At 42.1% G+C, this 19,338-nt stretch overlaps 1 protein-coding gene across 35 annotated transcripts in view; it reads left to right on the forward strand.

The window, feature by feature from the left end:
• dlg1b (discs large MAGUK scaffold protein 1b) overlaps positions 1-10,814 on the forward strand; it is a 71,409-nt gene extending 60,595 nt beyond the window's left edge. For 18 of the 35 annotated variants that reach the window (XM_081722611.1, XM_081722612.1, XM_081722615.1 and 15 more), the window contains 8 exons: positions 1,772-1,868; positions 4,454-4,495; positions 6,929-6,979; positions 7,354-7,455; positions 8,079-8,251; positions 9,054-9,163; positions 9,446-9,537; positions 9,778-10,814. In XM_081722611.1, coding sequence (XP_081578737.1) covers positions 1,772-1,868; positions 4,454-4,495; positions 6,929-6,979; positions 7,354-7,455; positions 8,079-8,251; positions 9,054-9,163; positions 9,446-9,537; positions 9,778-9,884 — 774 coding nt within the window. In that variant the 3' untranslated portion in view covers positions 9,885-10,814. Of the gene's footprint in view, positions 1-1,771; positions 1,869-2,262; positions 2,297-4,453; positions 4,496-6,928; positions 6,980-7,353; positions 7,456-8,078; positions 8,252-9,053; positions 9,164-9,445; positions 9,538-9,777 lie in introns of those variants that run through there. The other 17 variants (XM_081722613.1, XM_081722618.1, XM_081722624.1 and 14 more) reach the window with 3 other exon arrangements.
• Positions 10,815-19,338: the final 8,524 nt, after the last annotated feature.

A 19,338-nucleotide genomic window follows, 5' to 3' on the forward strand; every position in this document is an offset into this window, starting at 1 on the left:
CAGGGGGAAGTACGCTTGCCATTGACGTCGGACTGCCCTGCCACCACACCCCCAGCCTTCTCTTTCATCCCTCGCTCACCGCTCTTCTCCTTTCACTCTGCTCCTCCCTCGCTCCACTCACCGTTTGCAAGTCTGCAGTGCCAGTGCGCTGCTCCGCCCGGTGAGGCACGTGTCGCGGCCTACTGGTGCACTGCATGTCGTGTGTCGCTTGGCTGGTCAGGATGGAGTTAGATGACGGAGGTTTTTTTGTTTTGTTTTGTTTTTTCTGGGAGTATCCGTATGTTTTTAAAGTTATTTTCTATAGCTGATATGTAAAATAGCTGATATTTCCGCGACCTAATAACAGAATGTGTTTGATGGTTCTCAGCATGTCAAAATCGTTTAAACTGAAATACTGCCATGTGCTTTCTTTCTTAATGCCCTTCTGTTTTCTTTTTTATCTGTCCTTTTTCTCTTTATAGCTTTTTTGACATTCTCTTTGTCTTGCTGGGTAGGGATTCCTCAGAGTACCCTGAAGACTACATATCTCCTGCTGGGGCTTTTGTGTTTCCTCATGGTGCTATCCCTTAAGGATAGTGGCGGGAACCACAGTACTTCCAAGCACATGCCTGTGTCTGACATTCCCACAGAACCTCTCGCCTCCCTCTTCCTGTTGCATAAACTAGCATGGCAGCCATATGCCTACACAGGGGTAAGGGAACCTGTGAAGTATCAGTGGCAGGAGAGCAGACTGGGTCTCCCCCATGTGCCGTTTGAAAGGGAGACTTGAGCTAAATGCCTTAAATGTAAATTAGGGTACTGCAGTTGAGGTAACCCCTGGAAATAACAAACATTTTTAACGACACTGCAGAGTAGTCAGTTTAATTAGTTTTGTCTGAAAGTGTGTGTACATTTTCAAGGCAGCTGTATTGTCATACTTCTGAGACACGAAGACAAAATATAATAAGGGACAATATTTCATAACGGAACAGAAGTCATTACTGTACAGAAGTCTGATCATATATAAATATACCTAATTATGGTTATGGAATGGTTTTTGATTTTGCATAATAATCTGCAGGGTAAATGGGTAAACCTCTGACCAGTGTGTGTGAGTGACCTAGGAGCAGACAGATGATAAATGAACAAAAGCATTTCTAAAGTTATTTTTTTGAAAAACATAAGGCAAAGACCCAGCAACTGGAGAGAGGGGTGTAGTTGACTTTCTCGGAGCTCCGGTTGCTACACCCGCAGCATTGGATGTTGTTACGGTTGGTGCTGATACCCCATGCTGCCTCTCTCTTCCCTTCTTGCCCAGCTTCACATTCTGTCCCTGCTGTTTCACCCATCTGAGCTCTGCGGGGTGTATGGCTCGAGGCCATTTTATTTGTTCACGTCTTCACTTCTGGGTTTTCTTTATTTGGTTCAGCCTGTGCAGACTTCGCGCAACCTTCCAGGGCCCTGATTAGCGTTTGGAACAAGCAGAAGACAAACGAAGAGCCAGAGAGCATACGTGGATGACACGCTGTTTACCAAGCACAGCTGATTTGGCCTGGCTGCAGTCCTGCAGCAGGCTAGAGCTTTAGCAGTCTGGACAGGGTTAAGGGGTCGCTCACTGGCCCTGTGGAGAATCTCTGGGCCCGGAACGATGCGCAAGGTCCACACCAAAGCTCATCTTTTCATTTTCTCCATCCGAACATCAGACACCCTTCTCTCTCTCTCTCTCTCTCTCTCTCTCTCTTTTTTTTTTTGTTCTTTTTTTTTTGTCCCCCTCCCTTCTCTTCCTCCGCAGTCCCTCAATGACAAGCATAGAAAGAACCTCTTTTCCCGCAAGTTCCCCTTCTACAAGAGCAAGGAGGCGAGCGAGCAGGAAACGAGCGATGTGGACCGTAAGTATTACGGCGCTCGGCCAGGACCAGGACCAGGACCAGGGCTAGGGCCAGGGCTAGGGCCAGGGCTAGGGCTAGGGCGACGCCGTGCAGGGCCAGCAGGGGGCGCTTCTGCGCTGGGTATGGCACCCATCAGCGGCACCTTGGCAGCAGAGGAGCCCAGCTCGGTCTGGTTGCAAATGCAAAACCAACACCCACTACAGTCCAAGTACATCTCTGGGTGGGTTTTTTTTTTTTTGTTTTTTTTTTTTTGTGCACCACTCTCGCCTGCGTTCCCTTGAGGGCTGATGGGTGCTGGACCCAGCGGTGGAAGCTATTCCCAGAGCATTTTCAGTAACCCACTGTGCTGTTGTGGTTGTTTTGCTCCCTTTCTCTTTTGCTGACCGCTCCGCAGGACAACCCAGACGACATGCAATCCAAAGGACAGAGTAAGTGCCCAGGCTCTGCCCCCTTCCCACCAGACAGACGTCCATCACATCTGTAGTGCAGATGGCCCTTCACCCCACTCTCGATGTTGGCCACACCGTTCTCTCTCTCCATCACTTTCATGTCTAGGGTTGGGTACCGATATCCGGTCCCAGTATGGCACCCATTCCTATATGCTCTGTATCTACCAGACCAAATTTTGGTGCCTTGTTTTGATACCATATAAAGGGATAGTTCAGTGAAATATTTAAGTTAAAATTTTGCTTCTTTACTTTAGAACAAAAACTTACGTCCACAAACCACCGCTCAGTGGTTAAAATACTCCACTTGTAATCAGAAGGTTGTCAGTTCAAGCTCCACCTCCACCAGATTGCCACTGTGGCGCCCCTAAGCAAGGCCCTTAACCTTAATTGCTCAAGTTGTACTCAGTCATAATTGTACTTTGCTTTGGATAAAAGCAGCAGCTTTTATCCAAATGTCAAATGTCAGTTAAGACCTGGATGCAGTTTCAAGGGGTTGAGAGCTGAAAGTTTGTGGACATGTAATTATGATGCCTATTTGGGTTTCTGACTTCCTTTGTTTGTTAGCAATGTTAGCAGCTTTTGTTCTAAACAAAGAACCAAAATTTGGATTCCAAGCATGTTTTGGGTGATGGACCACATCTGGGATAAGTGGAAAATCATACAAGTTCGATTTTTCTCTGAAATACTCGTCGGAGCTGTCGTCTGAAATCTTTGCCGTTTGGTGCTCCGAAACAGGTGCTACTTTCTTTGCCTGTATCACACTAGTTAACCTCCCACTTGCTCTGATGGCAGCAGATGCGTATTGTTGGCCATCAGCTAGTACCTTAAACACCGTTAAAATGCTTAACAGTGTAGTTAAACAGTTAAAGCAGTCTAAAGTGTGGCTGCATTTCAACGGAAGGTATTCCAACACATGCAACAAATATTTTAAAACAATTGTGAGAAAAGAGGGTGACTGGTTAATTGAAGCTACTGGCAACACACGGAATAACACTTTAAACCAGTCGGACGTGCCATGTATGGGGGGGGGGGGGGAGAATGTAAAGATGTTCTTTAATGTGGTTGACCTTCACATTTTGTTTTTCTTTTAGAAATCCCAGTTCAGGCACAGTTTAGGCACCGGCACCATTTTAAAAGCATCGTTTTAGCACCAGTATCAGCAAAAGCCCAAACGATACCCAGCCCTACTCATGGCTCATTACCATAGCGTGCCAACTCGTCACTCCTTCACTTCACTTCCCTCTTTAACATTCAGTAGAATTAGTTTGAGAATCTACCTTTAGGCCAGAACCTGACTTTTATGCCAAGGCCGCTCTTGCGCGTGCAGTCAGTTCCGCTGGGTGCACACAAACAGGGGAAGGCTCTTCAAGCAAGACTACGGACGATGGACTTGCTGTCATTGCTGATGATGTGTGAGGGTTTGGGCTTAGCCAATCACCAGTCTGCCTCAGATCTCCGTCTCTCTTTAATTAATATCGTAAGAAGCCAGAAATGTTCACAAAGTGCCTTAAAGAAGACAAGTTTTGCCCTTCATAAATTAGTCGCTGACACATTTAGTTTTATTAGTTGATTATCCTTTTCATTTCACATTCGTATGTGAAACGGAGCGTGTTAGATGCTTTGGCCCCATAACATTTTTAAGTGCACAGTTCCTTAGCCTTACTGTATTGTTGAACCCATGCACTTCTCAGTGAAGCACGCTGGGTTCTGGGGTTTAATTTGTATACCGTCGCCTGTAATTGCCTGCTGCAGGGCTGACCATCCCGAGGCCTGGCGAACCACACTGCTGTGCAGTTTAGCTTTCCTCTGTGCTGTAAGAAGGACACCATGCTTAACTAACTGAATGAGGTGTGTTAATACAGGAGAAAATAAAACTACACAGTACTGTGGCTTCCCTGCCTGGAATTTGACTGGTGTAGGGGTTTGTTTACTATGTGCTATTCTTTCGGTTTACCAGAGGGCTTTCTCTCTCCAAGGGTTTGTGCTGTGCCCCTATTGGCCAGTCTTTGGGTTACACCTGGGTTATCAGCCACACTGGCTTTCCACTTTCGTATTATAGATCTTCATTATACTCGTTTGTTTGTGTCTCTGTTCCTCGGTTTTTACTCTCCATTTCCCTCCTTGTTGTGATTTCAGAGCATGTCACCTCTAATGCCAGTGATAGCGAAAGTAGTTACCGTAAGTTTTTGCTCTTATTTTTTCCTTCACATCTTCCATCGTTCTCATCAGCCCCTCTGATTTTCCTCTTAATATCTAATGCTTTCTTACTAACATACGCGCGCACACACACAAAGATGTACATGGCTAAATCCCGTCATGAAGACCTAATGTGTATATGAATTGATATGGTTGTACTGACAAATTTTGCTAACATTTTAATACTGTATGTGTGTGTGTATATAGCATATGGTGACATATTACACAAAGTTACATCAACATAGCTGGTCAAGTGAGCAAGCCGGTTCCCTATGTGTAAGGGGCATTGCAGGGCACAGGCAGCGGAATGTTCTGGAAGTCTGCAACTACACAGTCACATAGATAGATACAATACTCAAATCAACCAGGCAGGACTAAGCCAAATCCTAGCCCAGTCTCCATAGCAACAGAGCTTTCCAGTGCCCCTCCCCAAAACTCCTCTCTCTTCTCTCGGACACTATCAGTAGTGAGGCTGTGGTGGCTGTACTTTAAAGCATGTTATTTTATTTTCTCAGGCTGTATAAAACATAGGCTTGTGTAGTATGTGTGATCCTGATCACATTCAAGAATAATTTATTTAGCAGCACTTGTTATATTGCATTAATATTCCTGCACTTTCAGTAGTTTTATTAAATCTCTTCTCATTTTACTCTTATGCTTAATGAGTTTATCATTTGTAATTATCTTACAAACATTATGTAATATCTTACAAACTTATAAATTTTATTCTTTTGTCATTCAGTACATATGCTATTATTGGTATATACACTGCCGGGCCAATAAAAAGGTCTCACACGCTAATATTTCGTTGGATCGCCTTTAACTTTGATTATGGAACGCATTCACTGTGGCATCATTTCCACAAGCTTCTGCAACGTCACAACATTTATTTCTGTCCAGAGTTGCATTAATTTTTCCCCAAGATCTAGTATCGATGATGGGAGATTTGGACCACTGCGCAACATCATCTCCAGCACATCCCAAAGATTCTCAATGGGGTTCAGGTCTGGACTCTGTGGTGGCCAATCCATGTGTGAAAATGATGTGTCATGCTCCCTGAACCACTCTTTCACAATTTGAGCCTGATGAATCCTGGCATTGTCATGCCCGTGCCATCAGGGAAGAAAAAAAATCCATTGATGGAAAACCTGGTTGTTCAGTATATTCAGGTAGTCAGCTGACCTCATTATTTGGGCACATAACGTTGCTGAACTTAGACCTGACCAACTGCAACAACCCCAGATCATAGCACTGCCCCCACAGGCTTGTACTGTAGGCACTAGGCATGATGGGTGCATCACTTCAGCCGCCTCTCTTCTTACCCTGATGCGCCCATCACTCTGGAACAGGGTAAATCTGGACTCATCAGACCACATGACCTTCTTCCATTGCTCCAGAGTCCAATCTTTATGCTCTCTAGCAAATTGAAGCCGTTTTTTGCCAGTTAGCCTCACTGACAAATGGTTTTCTTAAGGCTAGACAGCTGTTTAGTCCCAATCCCCTGAGTTCCTTTTGCATTGTGCATGTGGAAAGCTTTTACTTTCACTACTAAACATATCCCTGAGTTTTACTGTTGTTTTTCTATGATTTGATTTCACCACACGTTTAAGTGATCGCTGATCAGGATCATTCAAGATTTTTTTCAGACCACATCTCTTCCTCGAAAATGATGTTTCCCCACTGTCCTTCCACTTTTTAATAATGCGTTGGACAGTTCTTAACCCAATTTTATTAGTTTCAGCAATCTCCTTAGATGTTTTCTCTGCTTGATGCATGCCAATACTTTGACCCTTCTGAAACAGATTAATATACGACCACAGGATGTGTCTTTCGACATGATTGTTTAACAAATGAGAAGCTACTCACTGCATCAGTTAGGGTTAAATAACTTGTTGCCAGCTGAAACATAAACCAACCATGCAGTAATTATCCAATGGGAGGCTCTAACCTATTTTGCTTAGTTAAATCCAGGTGGTGACCTTTTTTTTTTGGCCAGGCAGTGTATGTACTTATGAACACCTTTATGAGTAGCAAACAAGAGACTCGTGGTCAAATTCAGTTTTCTCTGCTACTTAAAGTGGGGTGCTAGTAGGAGCGATTTCATGTCACGTGCTATAACTCACCTGCCTGAAAGGCTGAGATCTGCAGGAAGCCGCAGAGCTCTTCCACTGGAGCAGTCCCGCCCCAGGCACGACTGCCTTACAGATGCTGCATGCTTGACGGCCTCAGGCGACCTCTAGTGGTTACCAAGAGCGAGCACCGCATTTTACAGCCTCTGCTGATCAAATTTGAGTTTGGCGGTGTGAAATTAACTCGCTCTTGACGACATAAAACGCTGAGCAGCTAGAGACATGGCAAGGCAGCAGAGAAGCCCCATGGCTTCCATTTAAGCATAACACTGTGCTTCACCCTCAGGTGGCCAGGAGGAGTACGTGCTATCCTACGAGCCCGTGCATCAGCAGGAAGGTGAGCGCGCAGGTTAAATCGCTACCGCAGCCGGAAGATCAGTCTAGGCTTTTATGCATGTTCGTTTTAAAACACCTCCTCAGCCATTTATTGGTTAGGATCTTCAGCTGATTTTATGTTAGCCCTGCCCTAATTTATGGGCAGTTGTAAAACCAGCTGGTTAAGACTTGCTAAATTGCCAATTAAGTTCTACAAAATGTGCTGACTATATCATAAATGCATTACTAGGTTGTATTATCCCAGGAAAAAAAGTTGAGCCTTTTCTGCATGCCCGTAATAGTAGTATCATGGAAAGAAACTGTATGGTTTGATTGTGATGCTTTACAATGCAGTTGAATTTTTTTGTTGTGTGGTGCTCATTTCTCCTTCCACAGTGAACTACACTCGGCCAGTGATCATCCTCGGCCCAATGAAGGACAGAGTCAATGATGACCTGATATCAGAGTTCCCTGACAAGTTTGGCTCCTGTGTTCCTCGTGAGTATTGGAAGGATGGGAGCTTGTGCACATGGGCGAGCATATTCGTGTGTGCACTAAAGTGCTTCCTAAATGCATCATTATTATTAGATCTTTTCCTATACAAACCTGCTTTAGTTACCTCATCAGTTTGGCATGAAATGAGCTTAATGAGCTTTGGGCACTATGGGCAGTAAATAATTTTCTGTAGTTAGATTCAACATCTGTAACTGTTCCTGCAGTGTTTGCAGTTCATTCATAATCATGTTGTGATCAGTATCTGTTTGAACAGACAATGTCCAGCTGTCCATAGAATACACATTCACAAGCTCCAGTCTGTTGCACTGGGCTGTTTGGCAGGTGTGAGAGTTAATAGAGTTTGAACACATGATTGTAGAAATTATATAATAGTTTTATAAATTGGCATATAATATATCCATTTGCATTGCATTTATATTTCAGTATACTTGCCTCTCTAGATAATTGAGTAGCCAATGCTGCAACTCTAGAATGTTCTGCAAGAGCAGAATCACACAGCTTTGCTATTCGAGCCGCTCATCGAGAGCATGGCGGTCAGGACTGGGAAGTGATGCTGTGCCTAATTCCCCGCTCAAACCCGCACGTTTCCTTTCCCACCGTCGCAGACACGACCCGACCCAAGCGGGACTACGAGGTGGACGGGCGGGACTACCACTTCGTGGTGTCACGCGAGCAGATGGAAAAAGACATCCAGGAGCACAAGTTCATTGAGGCGGGCCAGTACAACAACCACCTGTACGGCACCAGCGTGCAGTCTGTGCGCGAGGTGGCTGAGAAAGTAAGACTCTGGGGGAAGCACTGCATAATGAACTAATGATAATTATATCATTTGGATTACAGCAATCCAAGCATTCTTTCATAAGATGTTACCAATATACTGCACTCTGTATCTTGGCATTGTGACTGATTTTACATGCCTGTAATTATAATTATAGGCATGTAAAATCAGTCATAATCCCAAGATACAGAGTGCAGTATATATTTATGCAGAATTATTTATGTAGACATTAGTGGAAGTTATCCAATCATCCGCTTAGCCTGAATATTTAAGGACTCTTGTTCTCGATCTGTCCACCCAGTGCTGCAAGCTGCCATACTACGTTATAACACTGTGCACAATGCATCAGTCTGTCCTGCAGCTCTGTGATTCGATGGTTATTATTAACCTCTGTTGTGCCATCCATGGCCAGGACTTTAAATAGAAGGGTTAAGGAAGGAAAGGAACTGGCTACTAGGAGATAGCAGCTCTCTGAAGCAGAGTGGTATACTGATTCACTCCACTTAGTTGCACGATAAAGCACTCTCATGCAAGTGTGGTGTGGTGCATGGTAAAGGTTCGGGAGCCTCCCTCTGCCTTGAAAGGAGTCCATCCTAGACTGCCAGTGCAGCCGTGTGATAAGGATCAAAAGACGGGAGTTGAACAAAAGGAATATGGATGGAAAAACGGGACTAAATTTGATTAGGATTAGAGGGAGAATGAAATCAACGGTCTGTTGATTGTTTAAAGGAGAGAAATGGCAGGACATTGTGCATGCGTTGTCCCTGCTGTCTGTGCTGAGCTCTTGCATTGCTCCCATCAGGGCAAACACTGCATTCTAGATGTATCAGGCAACGCCATCAAGAGACTGCAGGTCGCCCAGCTCTATCCCATTGCGATCTTCATCAAACCAAAATCAGTGGAAAACATTATGTGAGTAGCCGCAGACTCGATGCCGCGCATCCACACACACAAACGGGTAACACGAATGAATGAAGTCATTCCAAACCGTGTACATGTAGTGGTTGAGAGATTTTGCTTCACACACGTGTAAAGTCTTTTATCCAAATACCATGACGGGTGGCAACACTGATACCACTCACACCAAACCCTATCATCTTGGAACATTTTTTCCACTGTGTGTATACACACGCAGTTCTCCATATTTGAGACAAGGGGCCATTATCAGATGGTCTGGGTGTATGTGTTTCTCAGGGAGATGAACAGGAGACTGACAGAGGAGCAGGGCAGGAAGACATATGACCGAGCCATGAAGTTGGAGCAGGAGTTCACAGAGCACTTCACAGGTTAGTCAGCTCACTGTGTCTCCCTCTAGTGACCAGTCATGCATAAGAGCAGACTCTAACTCTAGCTGTCACTTTAGTCTTGATGTACAAGCCAGCATGTGCAGTAAATTGGAGAAGACACAGTCCATGAGTAACTTTGTGTCTGAGCTGCTGTTAATTTTTCATTGTTAACAGTTCTACCCCTGATGACTTGGTTTAGATCACTTAATTTATTTATTTTTTTTTGCATGCGTGTTGCAGCCATTGTCCAGGGGGACACCTTAGAGGAAATATATGATCAAGTCAAGCAGATCATCGAGGAACAGTCTGGGCCATACATATGGGTACTGTCCAAGGAAAAACTATGAACAACTGCAAGATCCATTCTCCTCCTCTTTCAGTGTTGTATTTATTTTTTTTGTTGTTCATTTTTTTTTCTAAACAAATTAATCTCTGACTCTTCAGTCTCCCTCCAATATCACTTCACAGTCTCATCCTTCTGAAGTCGTGCACCACACCTGTGAGCCCCTACCAGTAACTCTTCAGCAGGTGTTCCACAAGTGTGGATATTATGTCCTCCTCTATTCCCACTGCTTCCAACTTAGAGAGAGGCGGTAAACAAGACCAGCATCCATTACCAAGGCTTTGGAAACGGTACAGTTCCTTAATGTTTAAGGGAGGTTTTACTTTATAAGGAAGGAGAGATACATAGACTGAGCTGGATCATTTTTATTTTCCTCGTTGTGTAAGGTATAACAAAAGTTGAGTCTCAGGCATTGGAATCATAAAATAGAGGAAAACAAATCACAAAAAGCAAAACTTTGCACGTTATAGCTTTAAGAGCATGTGTTCTTTAACCTTTTTTCCTTGTTCCTTTTTGTCCATAGTCCCATGTTTTCAGAAACATTTACCATAGTTCGATTTCTTTTCTTTTTCTTGACTGTTGGCGCGCATATTTCGATCTTCATTAAATTTTCATGTTAGAGAGCCTTTTCATGGGTTTTGCTTTTTTTGTTTTGATCTTATTAGTTTCTAGGAACAAGTCAACATCAAAACGTCATTGTTAAATGCTGTTTTTTTTTTCTTACTTTCTGATCAGTGTCTTACATTTTCAGTACTTTTATTTTACATGTAGGAAAGTCTGTAAGGAACTGCCATTTTAAGAGATGTCCATGTACATCAATGGCTTCAATTGCCAGTGCATACATGAAAGAAATTTATTGTACAATGAAATAACAGATATTTAACCCTCCATGAACTGCCTATTTTGTTATAATAAAAGACTATATTGAACTTTACTTAAGCACTACTACTATGGGAGTTATTTTCTTTACATTGTAAGACATGTAAAAACAAGGAAATTTACAGAGACTCTTACGGATATATATTTTTTTCCTTCTTCCGTTTACCACCTTTGTCATTCATTTTCCTGTATGGAAGCAACCTCTGTGGAAGAGGGCAGTGAGTGGAGTGTGTCTGCACAGAGACCAGACACCGAAGCTAGCACACGCGTGCAGCGTTCGAGTACGATCACGCTTAGCGCTACTCCGGCACCTAGTTCACTCTCTCTCCCTCTGCCTCAAGCCGAGCTCTGTCTCCTCGTGTGTGTTCCGTAAGTCTTTACTGCATGGAAGAGATTAGTGCCTGGTCTGTTCCCCTTCCCAGCTGCGGAGAGCCTGAACAGGAAGGAATGAGTTCCACGTGGCTGGGTCAAGTGGCCCACGCTCCCCATAGAGACTTCTCCTTTTCTAAACCTGTCCAGGAGAGGGCACCCTGCCTAGCTCTTCTCATGACCTGATTGTTTTCTATAAGACTGCTTGTTCTACCACATCACCACTTCTGCTTTTTAGTGACACTTTGGGACTGAAAAAAAGAATACATGTAAATAACCTACTGATGATTCATTCCGTTGATCAAGAACCAGAGGAGAACGGCTACTTCAACAAATAAAACGGTGTTTCTCATACAGCTCTGCTGGTGTGCGTATTCCTTTTAGAGGGAGTCTTGTCGTGAGCCGCATGTTATGCATTTATTTGAATAATCACTGATTTCTACCTACAAACATTTTGTTTGTTAAATCAGTTTCATTTTAGGTATGCCTAGTAAATCAAGCCTTTTTCACAATACAGTTTATAAATAATAATTGGTAGATATCTAATCATTTCTTTAATAAAAGACTCTGTATACCATGTTTATATAGAATGTTTTGGCTTGCTGTGACATCAGGAATCAGTCAGTGATGCAAGCATCAGATCTACACTGACCAAATATATGCCAGTAAATGCAAAAGTTTAATTTAGGCATGTTAAAAAGGGGGAAAACAAGGTCTGGATTTCCATAAGCAACTCATGGAACAACTTCCCTTTAAACATTCTCCATGGACACTGGATTCATGTGACCGTCTGAACATGGTTAATTTTATACTTGGTTTATATAGTTCTTTAAGAGTAGAACTACATTTCCACCTTTAAAAACAGTACACAATGTCATTCCAATATTATTTACTTAATATTGAGGTGAGCATGAGAGAGAAACTGAATGTTTTGGACAGGGATTCTTCATCAAATGTGCAAGCAAAGTGCCACTGAATTACTAGGAGGAGCCAGATTATATGTGGAAAAAGTATATTTTTGGGGTTCTAAGGTTCATAGCATTCATTCCTTGGGGATCTAAAGGGACCAGTTCTTTGAGTTTCCTAATTTCATTGCTGCCATAGCAACAACTGGCAATGCAAACAGATAGGTCATTAATGCAGTGTCCATTAGTATTAAAATACCTTGCCACTGGAAATGACAAATCCTTCATTCTGATGGTCTGGAGGTGTTCAACAAAATGATCAGCAAGTCTTCTCAATTTCCCCAATACAAAGCTGATTACATCTCTTGCAAGTAATACAGTAGCCAACTCCTGCAGTAATGCATGAGGAGGAATGGGTGGTGATTGATCCTTGCATGCTAGTTCTTTTAGTGGCTGTCAATAAATTTAGAACAGTTGCAGGCTATGGTGGTACCAGTTATTTTCTGAATGGTCATTTATCTCACTCTTGACAAGCATGTCCTTGATGTTTTTGTCTCATCAGTATGAGATCATCCTGGAGAATTCTGAAGTGTTTAATTTAGCCATCGTGTTATTTTTAGGATGACCCAGCAGCCAAGGAATGATTGTTCTCTTAACAGGGGATTGTTTATAGGTCAGTGCATCCACTTACTGAAAAGGCAAAACACATGGCAAAGGCATCATCTATGACTTCCTTTGGAGACCTTATAATGTAATAATCTGATGAGTATTTTTAAGTAAAGTCTAAAACTCAATTTGTAGCTAAGTGCATTTAAAACCAGGTCTTGATCTGTATCTTTATTTTAGTGGCTTCCTTAAAGCTCTTTGTTGTCCATGATTGCTTTTTGTTAGAAATGTATGTGAGGAGAGTTTCAGGTCAACTGCATTTATCAGGAGTATTACACAGGTGGGGTTTCTAAATTTCTAAAGCTCTTGATTTGCGGTTTATTGATGTGAGGAAAAAATACATTTGATTTAGAATTTTTGAACATTACATACAGAATATATGAATATAGAATATACAAATATGAGGACCTGTTTTCTGATAAAGTGCATTTGCAATATTTCTGTCTGTGGTGCAAGATGGAATTTATGTGTGTCCCCTTCAGTGCTGTAGCTCTTTCCGCAGATTTAGTTCAGCATCTCGGTTCACAAATTCACTAGATTATGGTGTTTTTGCAGTTTATACATGCTAATTGCTTAGTCATACTAAAAATGCATAGTTATTGTTCATACAAAAATGAAAATATAGTATAAATACATTGTGTAAATGATCCTCCTTGCAAAAATAAAATAAAACTGCATCTCTGTAGATTTTAAGCAATAGTGTTAAAAATTATTTTGATCTAATATGTAAAAAATAAGCAAAAAAGGTCACTAGTCTTAACAATTCTGGGGTGAATACTGTCTCCACAGACTGGTGGTCATATGACCAAGTGGGACAATACATAATATTTCTCCTTTACTGGATACTGCACTAAGGTGTCAGGTATTATGATGAGCAGTGTGCAGCATTTAACTCAAGTATGCCATTTTGAATACATCCAAGGATGCAAGTGCTTTTCATCACCTGTCTAAGGTGTGTGATGAATTAATGTATGGACTGGCCCTGGGTCCCTGATCTTAAATAATTATAACACTCAGACTTCACTGGTGATGTAGTGGGATTCTAACTGTACATTATGTAAAAATGACAACTCAAACTGCGATGGCTTGTTTACAATATAACTGTAGGAAATACAGCACAGGATTCACTCATATCTTATTTGTAAATAATTAACACAAACGCAGGACAGCACCAACAGATTCAGTTAATAACTGAGTACTTCAAAGCCATTTAACAGCCTGAATTGCCCACAGGTTCTTACAGTGTTTCGCGTAATTTAGACCCGTCTCACGTCAGGTCCACAGTCACTTTTTGTCTTTTATTTGTCGAGATACATCTCTCATTCCCTCTTTCACCTCTCTGACAAAAGTATCCCGAAGCCTGGTGGCGCTCCGTCCCAGCTCTCCTGTACTCCTGGGGATTCTCGCCGCCTCCTCTCGGACTTGGCGGACCGTGTCGGATGTGGTCACCTTCGCCGAAAGGTCTTTGCCGGCGAGGTGGGCTCTGGTGATGGCAAAGGCCGTGATCTGCGCCGCCCGCCGTATAGGTCGAGACTCGGCTAGCTTTTCCACCAGCTGAGCGTTGTTTATCAACACATACAAAATCCTTCGCAAGACCATGTTGGACCTGTTCCAAAGACGTGGTGCTATTATCTTTTGATGCTTGTGGGCATTTGCAAGTATGTGAGGTAAAGAAAATAAATCTTACCTCCGAAGTGTTCAAGGTCCTGACGGAATCGTCTGCGCTCGACTAGCAGGATGTACGTTCAGGTCGGCAGTTCTAATGACAGCGCCGCCTATAGGTATGGGGTGTAGAAATTTAAGGCAATGGCTCCTGAAACATTCTCAGGGCCAGGAAGCCTTAAGCCTTCATAATGGCCTACAAGAAATGCAATTATAGCGGTTAAATTGTACAAAGAAATAATAGCTCAGACATTAAAATAATCCACAATTCTAATAATACAAATAATATTCTAGTAATAGTGTTAAACTTTCCGACAACTCCATTAACGATCTATTCTTTGTCACGTTAGCACGTGCATTCTTAGATAGGTGAAAGGCTTTGTCAAATTTGGTTTGAGCTAGTGAAAGGCGGCTGTCTCATTTTTCATGTTGCACATTTTTCATGTTGCACATTTACATTTTTCCACTTACTCATCTGCTTTGCCAACTATATATGCTTTATTCATGTATATTTGAATAAAGCATGCGTGCTTCTCGGCATCTCTGACTCACTTGTCACTTGTTCTGAGAAACTTGCCCCAGGGCCCTGAGGAAGAACAACCGTACACAGGTGAGGCAGACGATGGGATGAGAAGGGCAGGGTTAAAGAAAATAGAGAACTTTTCCTTACAATTAGAATAGATGTAACTGCTCAGCTTCTGCTTGCAATGCTTCCAAAATTCTCCAGACCAACTTACATTATCAGCTGTCGCCTCTAAAATTTACCTTGAGGAACATGTTAGCCTTTTGTTTAACTGTTAAAGTGCATAGTGTTCCACATTCATCCTGAAGGAAATCATTTTACCTTGACTTACTGGGGTAGATTGAAAGATTAATGCCAGCCTCAATGAAATCTGTCTGTGTTTTTGTCTGAAGCTAATCTAACTTTATGAATGATGTGTTTTCCTGTTTATTTTGGGTTTTTTGTTTGTTTTCTTTTATTCTTTTTTCTTTTTTTTTAGCCAAATTTGATTTCATCTAAATTCTACAGAAACCTCTGGATATAGTCAAATTTAATTTGGAATCTCACATCTTATCTTATGGAGCTGCCTCATTTATTAAAGCCTGTCACTGGAGCAGGTGGATTTGAAAATGACCAGTCTTAACCCTAGTCCTCAAAAAGACCAGTCTTAACCCTAGTCCTCAAAATGACCAGTCTTAACCCTAGTCCTCAAAATATCTAGCCTTAACCCTAGTCCTCACAAAAGTATTTTTGATATTGATCATAATCCCAATCAAAAATGGCTGAGTGCCAACCAGGAACACCTTCTAACCAACTCCATGTCTCATCAACACATATAATGGTTTTTAAAAGTAGTGGAAGAAAGCTTTTTATAACATAAAACTAATTGCTAGAACATTAAAACATTTTTCTTTTCATTAAAAAGGGGTCATACACACAGTGGTGGTTATGGATTCTGTCAAGACCAAAGAATTGCTCACTGAATGGCTGTGCATACAAAGTTTGTGTTCAGTTCACATGCAGCTCCAGATAAGCTAGCCAACTCCTTCCAGCCACTGAGTAGTTCATGAGCTGGTGTGTTCTTGGACAGATACTATATCTACTCAAAACAGTGCAACCTTGACGTTACTCTGGCCTTCCAGGGTAGGAGTGCATGTTCATGCCAGGTCAGTCTGGGGATTGCATCATCTCCAACATCCCTATACAACAGCTGGGCTTGCTCGATGTTGAGGTTTCTTATTTATTTATTTGTTTGTTTGTTTAGGGTAGTGCAGTTTTACAGCTCTTTACACAGACATCTCCTATTTAACAGCACTATGCTAACCTTACAGCGCCACTCATGGAGATTCTCACAGAGATTCTCATGGAGAGGAGGACTTAATGTTTGTTTACTAAACTTTGGTCCTGTCAGAGCAATATTAAGATGAGGTTATGGACTTAGGGACTAAACCTGCACAATGTTCTCATTTAGTGGCTATGCTTCATTGCAGTGAGTGGTCACAGGCTTGTATCCTCTCCCCAGTCTGACAAAGTTTCCCAACATGTAAGGATACATTTTAATATAGTGTGACTTTCTTAGTTATTGGAGTGCAAAGACCAAAATGGCTTGAAAAAGGACTACGGTATGATCTTTACCGCTGACTTGGATGCATTATCACATAAAACTTTTTTTTTTTGAGTTAACAAACTAAATGTGCTTAGAATATGGGAAGACAACTGCCAAAAAGGAGTGAGTGCAGAATGTTGTATGGAGGGAGTGGTCATAGAGTAGACTCAGTGTGTATCTGTGAGAGAGAGGGTGAGAGCGATACCTGGCTGGAGCTGTGTCAGTCTGAGATCTGGTGAGCACCATGTAGAGGACAAACAGTTCCAGAGAACGTTTTACCCCATGCTCTTACATCTGAACGTTTATGATCAATAAATGCAAGGAGACTGGTTATAAGTGCCCAGTTTCTTCAGATTGAGATCCACACACACGTAGCGTTCGGTTCGCGGTCTTTTATTGAAAATGTTTTCTGCATGATCGTGGTTTGCAGCATGGCAGTGTTTTCACTCATAAGCGTGTACCAAGGTACCCTGACGACTAACCAGTAAGCAAGTTGGTTTACTAATCAAGAGATTATTCAGATTAAATATATCACCCCGAGGTACATATCAATCTGTGTTTATAAAAGATATCCAAAGGTAACCTTCTTTAATCCCATAAACTCATCCTTGATTTCCCAGTACTGAACAATATTGTTTCTTCTTGTATTGCATGACCCCTGGTGTTTCGTGAACACTTGTAGTGGCGTAGCTTGTGCCAGATAAAACAAGAAGGCTCTGTTAAGCAGTGGAACAAAATCATAATAATAGAACGATATCACTTTCTGAAATCTAAGCTACCAACCAATCCAAAGACAGTTGCACAGCACTGTTGTAATAAAATCTATCTGGGAAGTGGGTGTTCACAACACCAGTGGAATGACTGCTATTTTTGCTACACAAGTTCATATTATTAAAGGTTATTGTCACTGATGCTCCCTATTTTATTGGTGGTGAGACTGAACGGAGGAGCAGAAGCTGAGGTTAACTACAGAGGATGTATGGATGTCAGGGGAGGGAAAGAGCTCATGCTTTTTCTGTCTATCTCTCCTCACTCCCTCTCTTTCTCACTCTCTCTCAGCTTTCTGCCCTATTTGTGAGATTCAGATAAGAGGCTGTTCTCAGAAAGTACAGCCACCAGTTGGGCTGATGAAGGATGCGTAGCCCTGATATTGTTCAGAAGAAAGAGGTGGGATGGAAATAGTGTGCGCGCATGTGTGCGGCGGCGCTGCGAACAGTTAATATGAGGCTCGTGGCCATGGCCTTGAATTGCAGCTGTTCCTTCCTGGCAAAGGTTGCGATGTTCTTTCCTCGTGTCAGCACAGTCTCCAAACAGGCTGTGGTGTCTGTGGCCGGACCCCCTGAAACACAACCAAACACCACCTACCAAAACAGGGCAGTCTGGTCTGCTTAGCAGCCAGCCTGACAACTAAAAGGTTAGGGACATACTGCAATGTCAGTGGAGTACACATACAAAACCATTATATGCCAATATAAATGTGTGCATCAATTTATATCAACAAATTTTTTTTTTTGAGACACTCAAAATAAAAAGCTAAAACAAAAGATTTTCAATTACAAAACAGCACTGTACAGTATGTTTACAGAGGAAAGTCCTACTAGAGCCATTCCTGGAAGCTCTGCTTACGTCTGTGAAGAAACCCGTGATTAAACAGCCAAATCACACACGTGCATATCCATGTGAACGGACACAGGTATCCCACATAGTTTACTTTAGAAAATCCATCCAAATAACCACTCATGTGCATCCATCAGATTTTTTCCTGGGGCACCTGGAAATAAATGTTTATGGTCTTTAGCATGTAATTACAGTATTTAGTTACAGGCAGTACTGTTCAGGCATGTGAACTCTGCACTCTTGGATTCCAGCATTAGGAATAAAAGATGTTTACGTTACTGGTGCTGAAGTGAGGATTAAAAGGGAGATCCGAGTTTATCCGATTCATTTGTGGATGCTACGTGAGCAGACCTTACTCCTCATGTCTGTGACCTCCTCTTACACTTACATACACTCCCTCATCTCAGCAGAGTGCAACAGGCAAAATTAGAAGATAAGATCACTGAGAAAATACATCTCACCACACCACACAAGCTGTGAGCAGGTACTTCAGGTACCATGCAGACATCTGGTGCTGAAATCCAAGTATGTGTAATCCATGTTTAATTCTAACTGAAGGGAAACACCCATTAACTCAATGTTTCTATCAGTGATTCATCTGAAATAGGTAGAAAGTTGGACTGGACTTCAACCACTATATTGTATAATCATCGTCCTTTCAAATCCACTTGTGGACCACAGAGGTGAAAGATAGAAATACTTTTGTGCATCCAAAAATGTTTGTAGTTCTCATATGCATATGAAGTGAAAAGTACAAAGAGAAGGGGCAAAGTGTCCCAGCCCAAAATCAGTTGCATGGAGGGACCATGCTTTTGTCTTGAAATGCCAATTCCAAAACAAAACTGCCCCCTTGGACTCACAGTGAAGGTAGAGTAAACGCTAACCCTTGTGTGTGTCTGTGGCGTAGCCGCAAGTAACGTTTCTCCCTGTTGGTCTTGCTTTCATAGCAAGACTCATAGCATAGCGCAGACTTTTTTTCATGATCACCTTATGTGCTTCACATAAATATTAAATACTCTACAACAGATGTTTACTGGTTAGAAGGTTTTTAGTTCTTGACTAGTTTACTTAGCTGGGTTTTTTTTCAGAGCAACAATTTCAGAGCATTCAGTAATAACAATATTCTGACAATTATAAGACATGCTAATGTCACTGGTGGAATGCACAGGGTTGGTCTCCAGCAGGGGACTGGATTGTGTCACTGTTGTCTTGATGATTGTGGATTTTTGTGTGCAAGACAGTCATTTTGTAA

Source organism: Electrophorus electricus, chromosome 11 (genome assembly GCF_041902795.1).
Source record: "Electrophorus electricus isolate QZ-2024a chromosome 11, ASM4190279v1, whole genome shotgun sequence".
NCBI lineage: Eukaryota > Metazoa > Chordata > Actinopteri > Gymnotiformes > Gymnotidae > Electrophorus > Electrophorus electricus.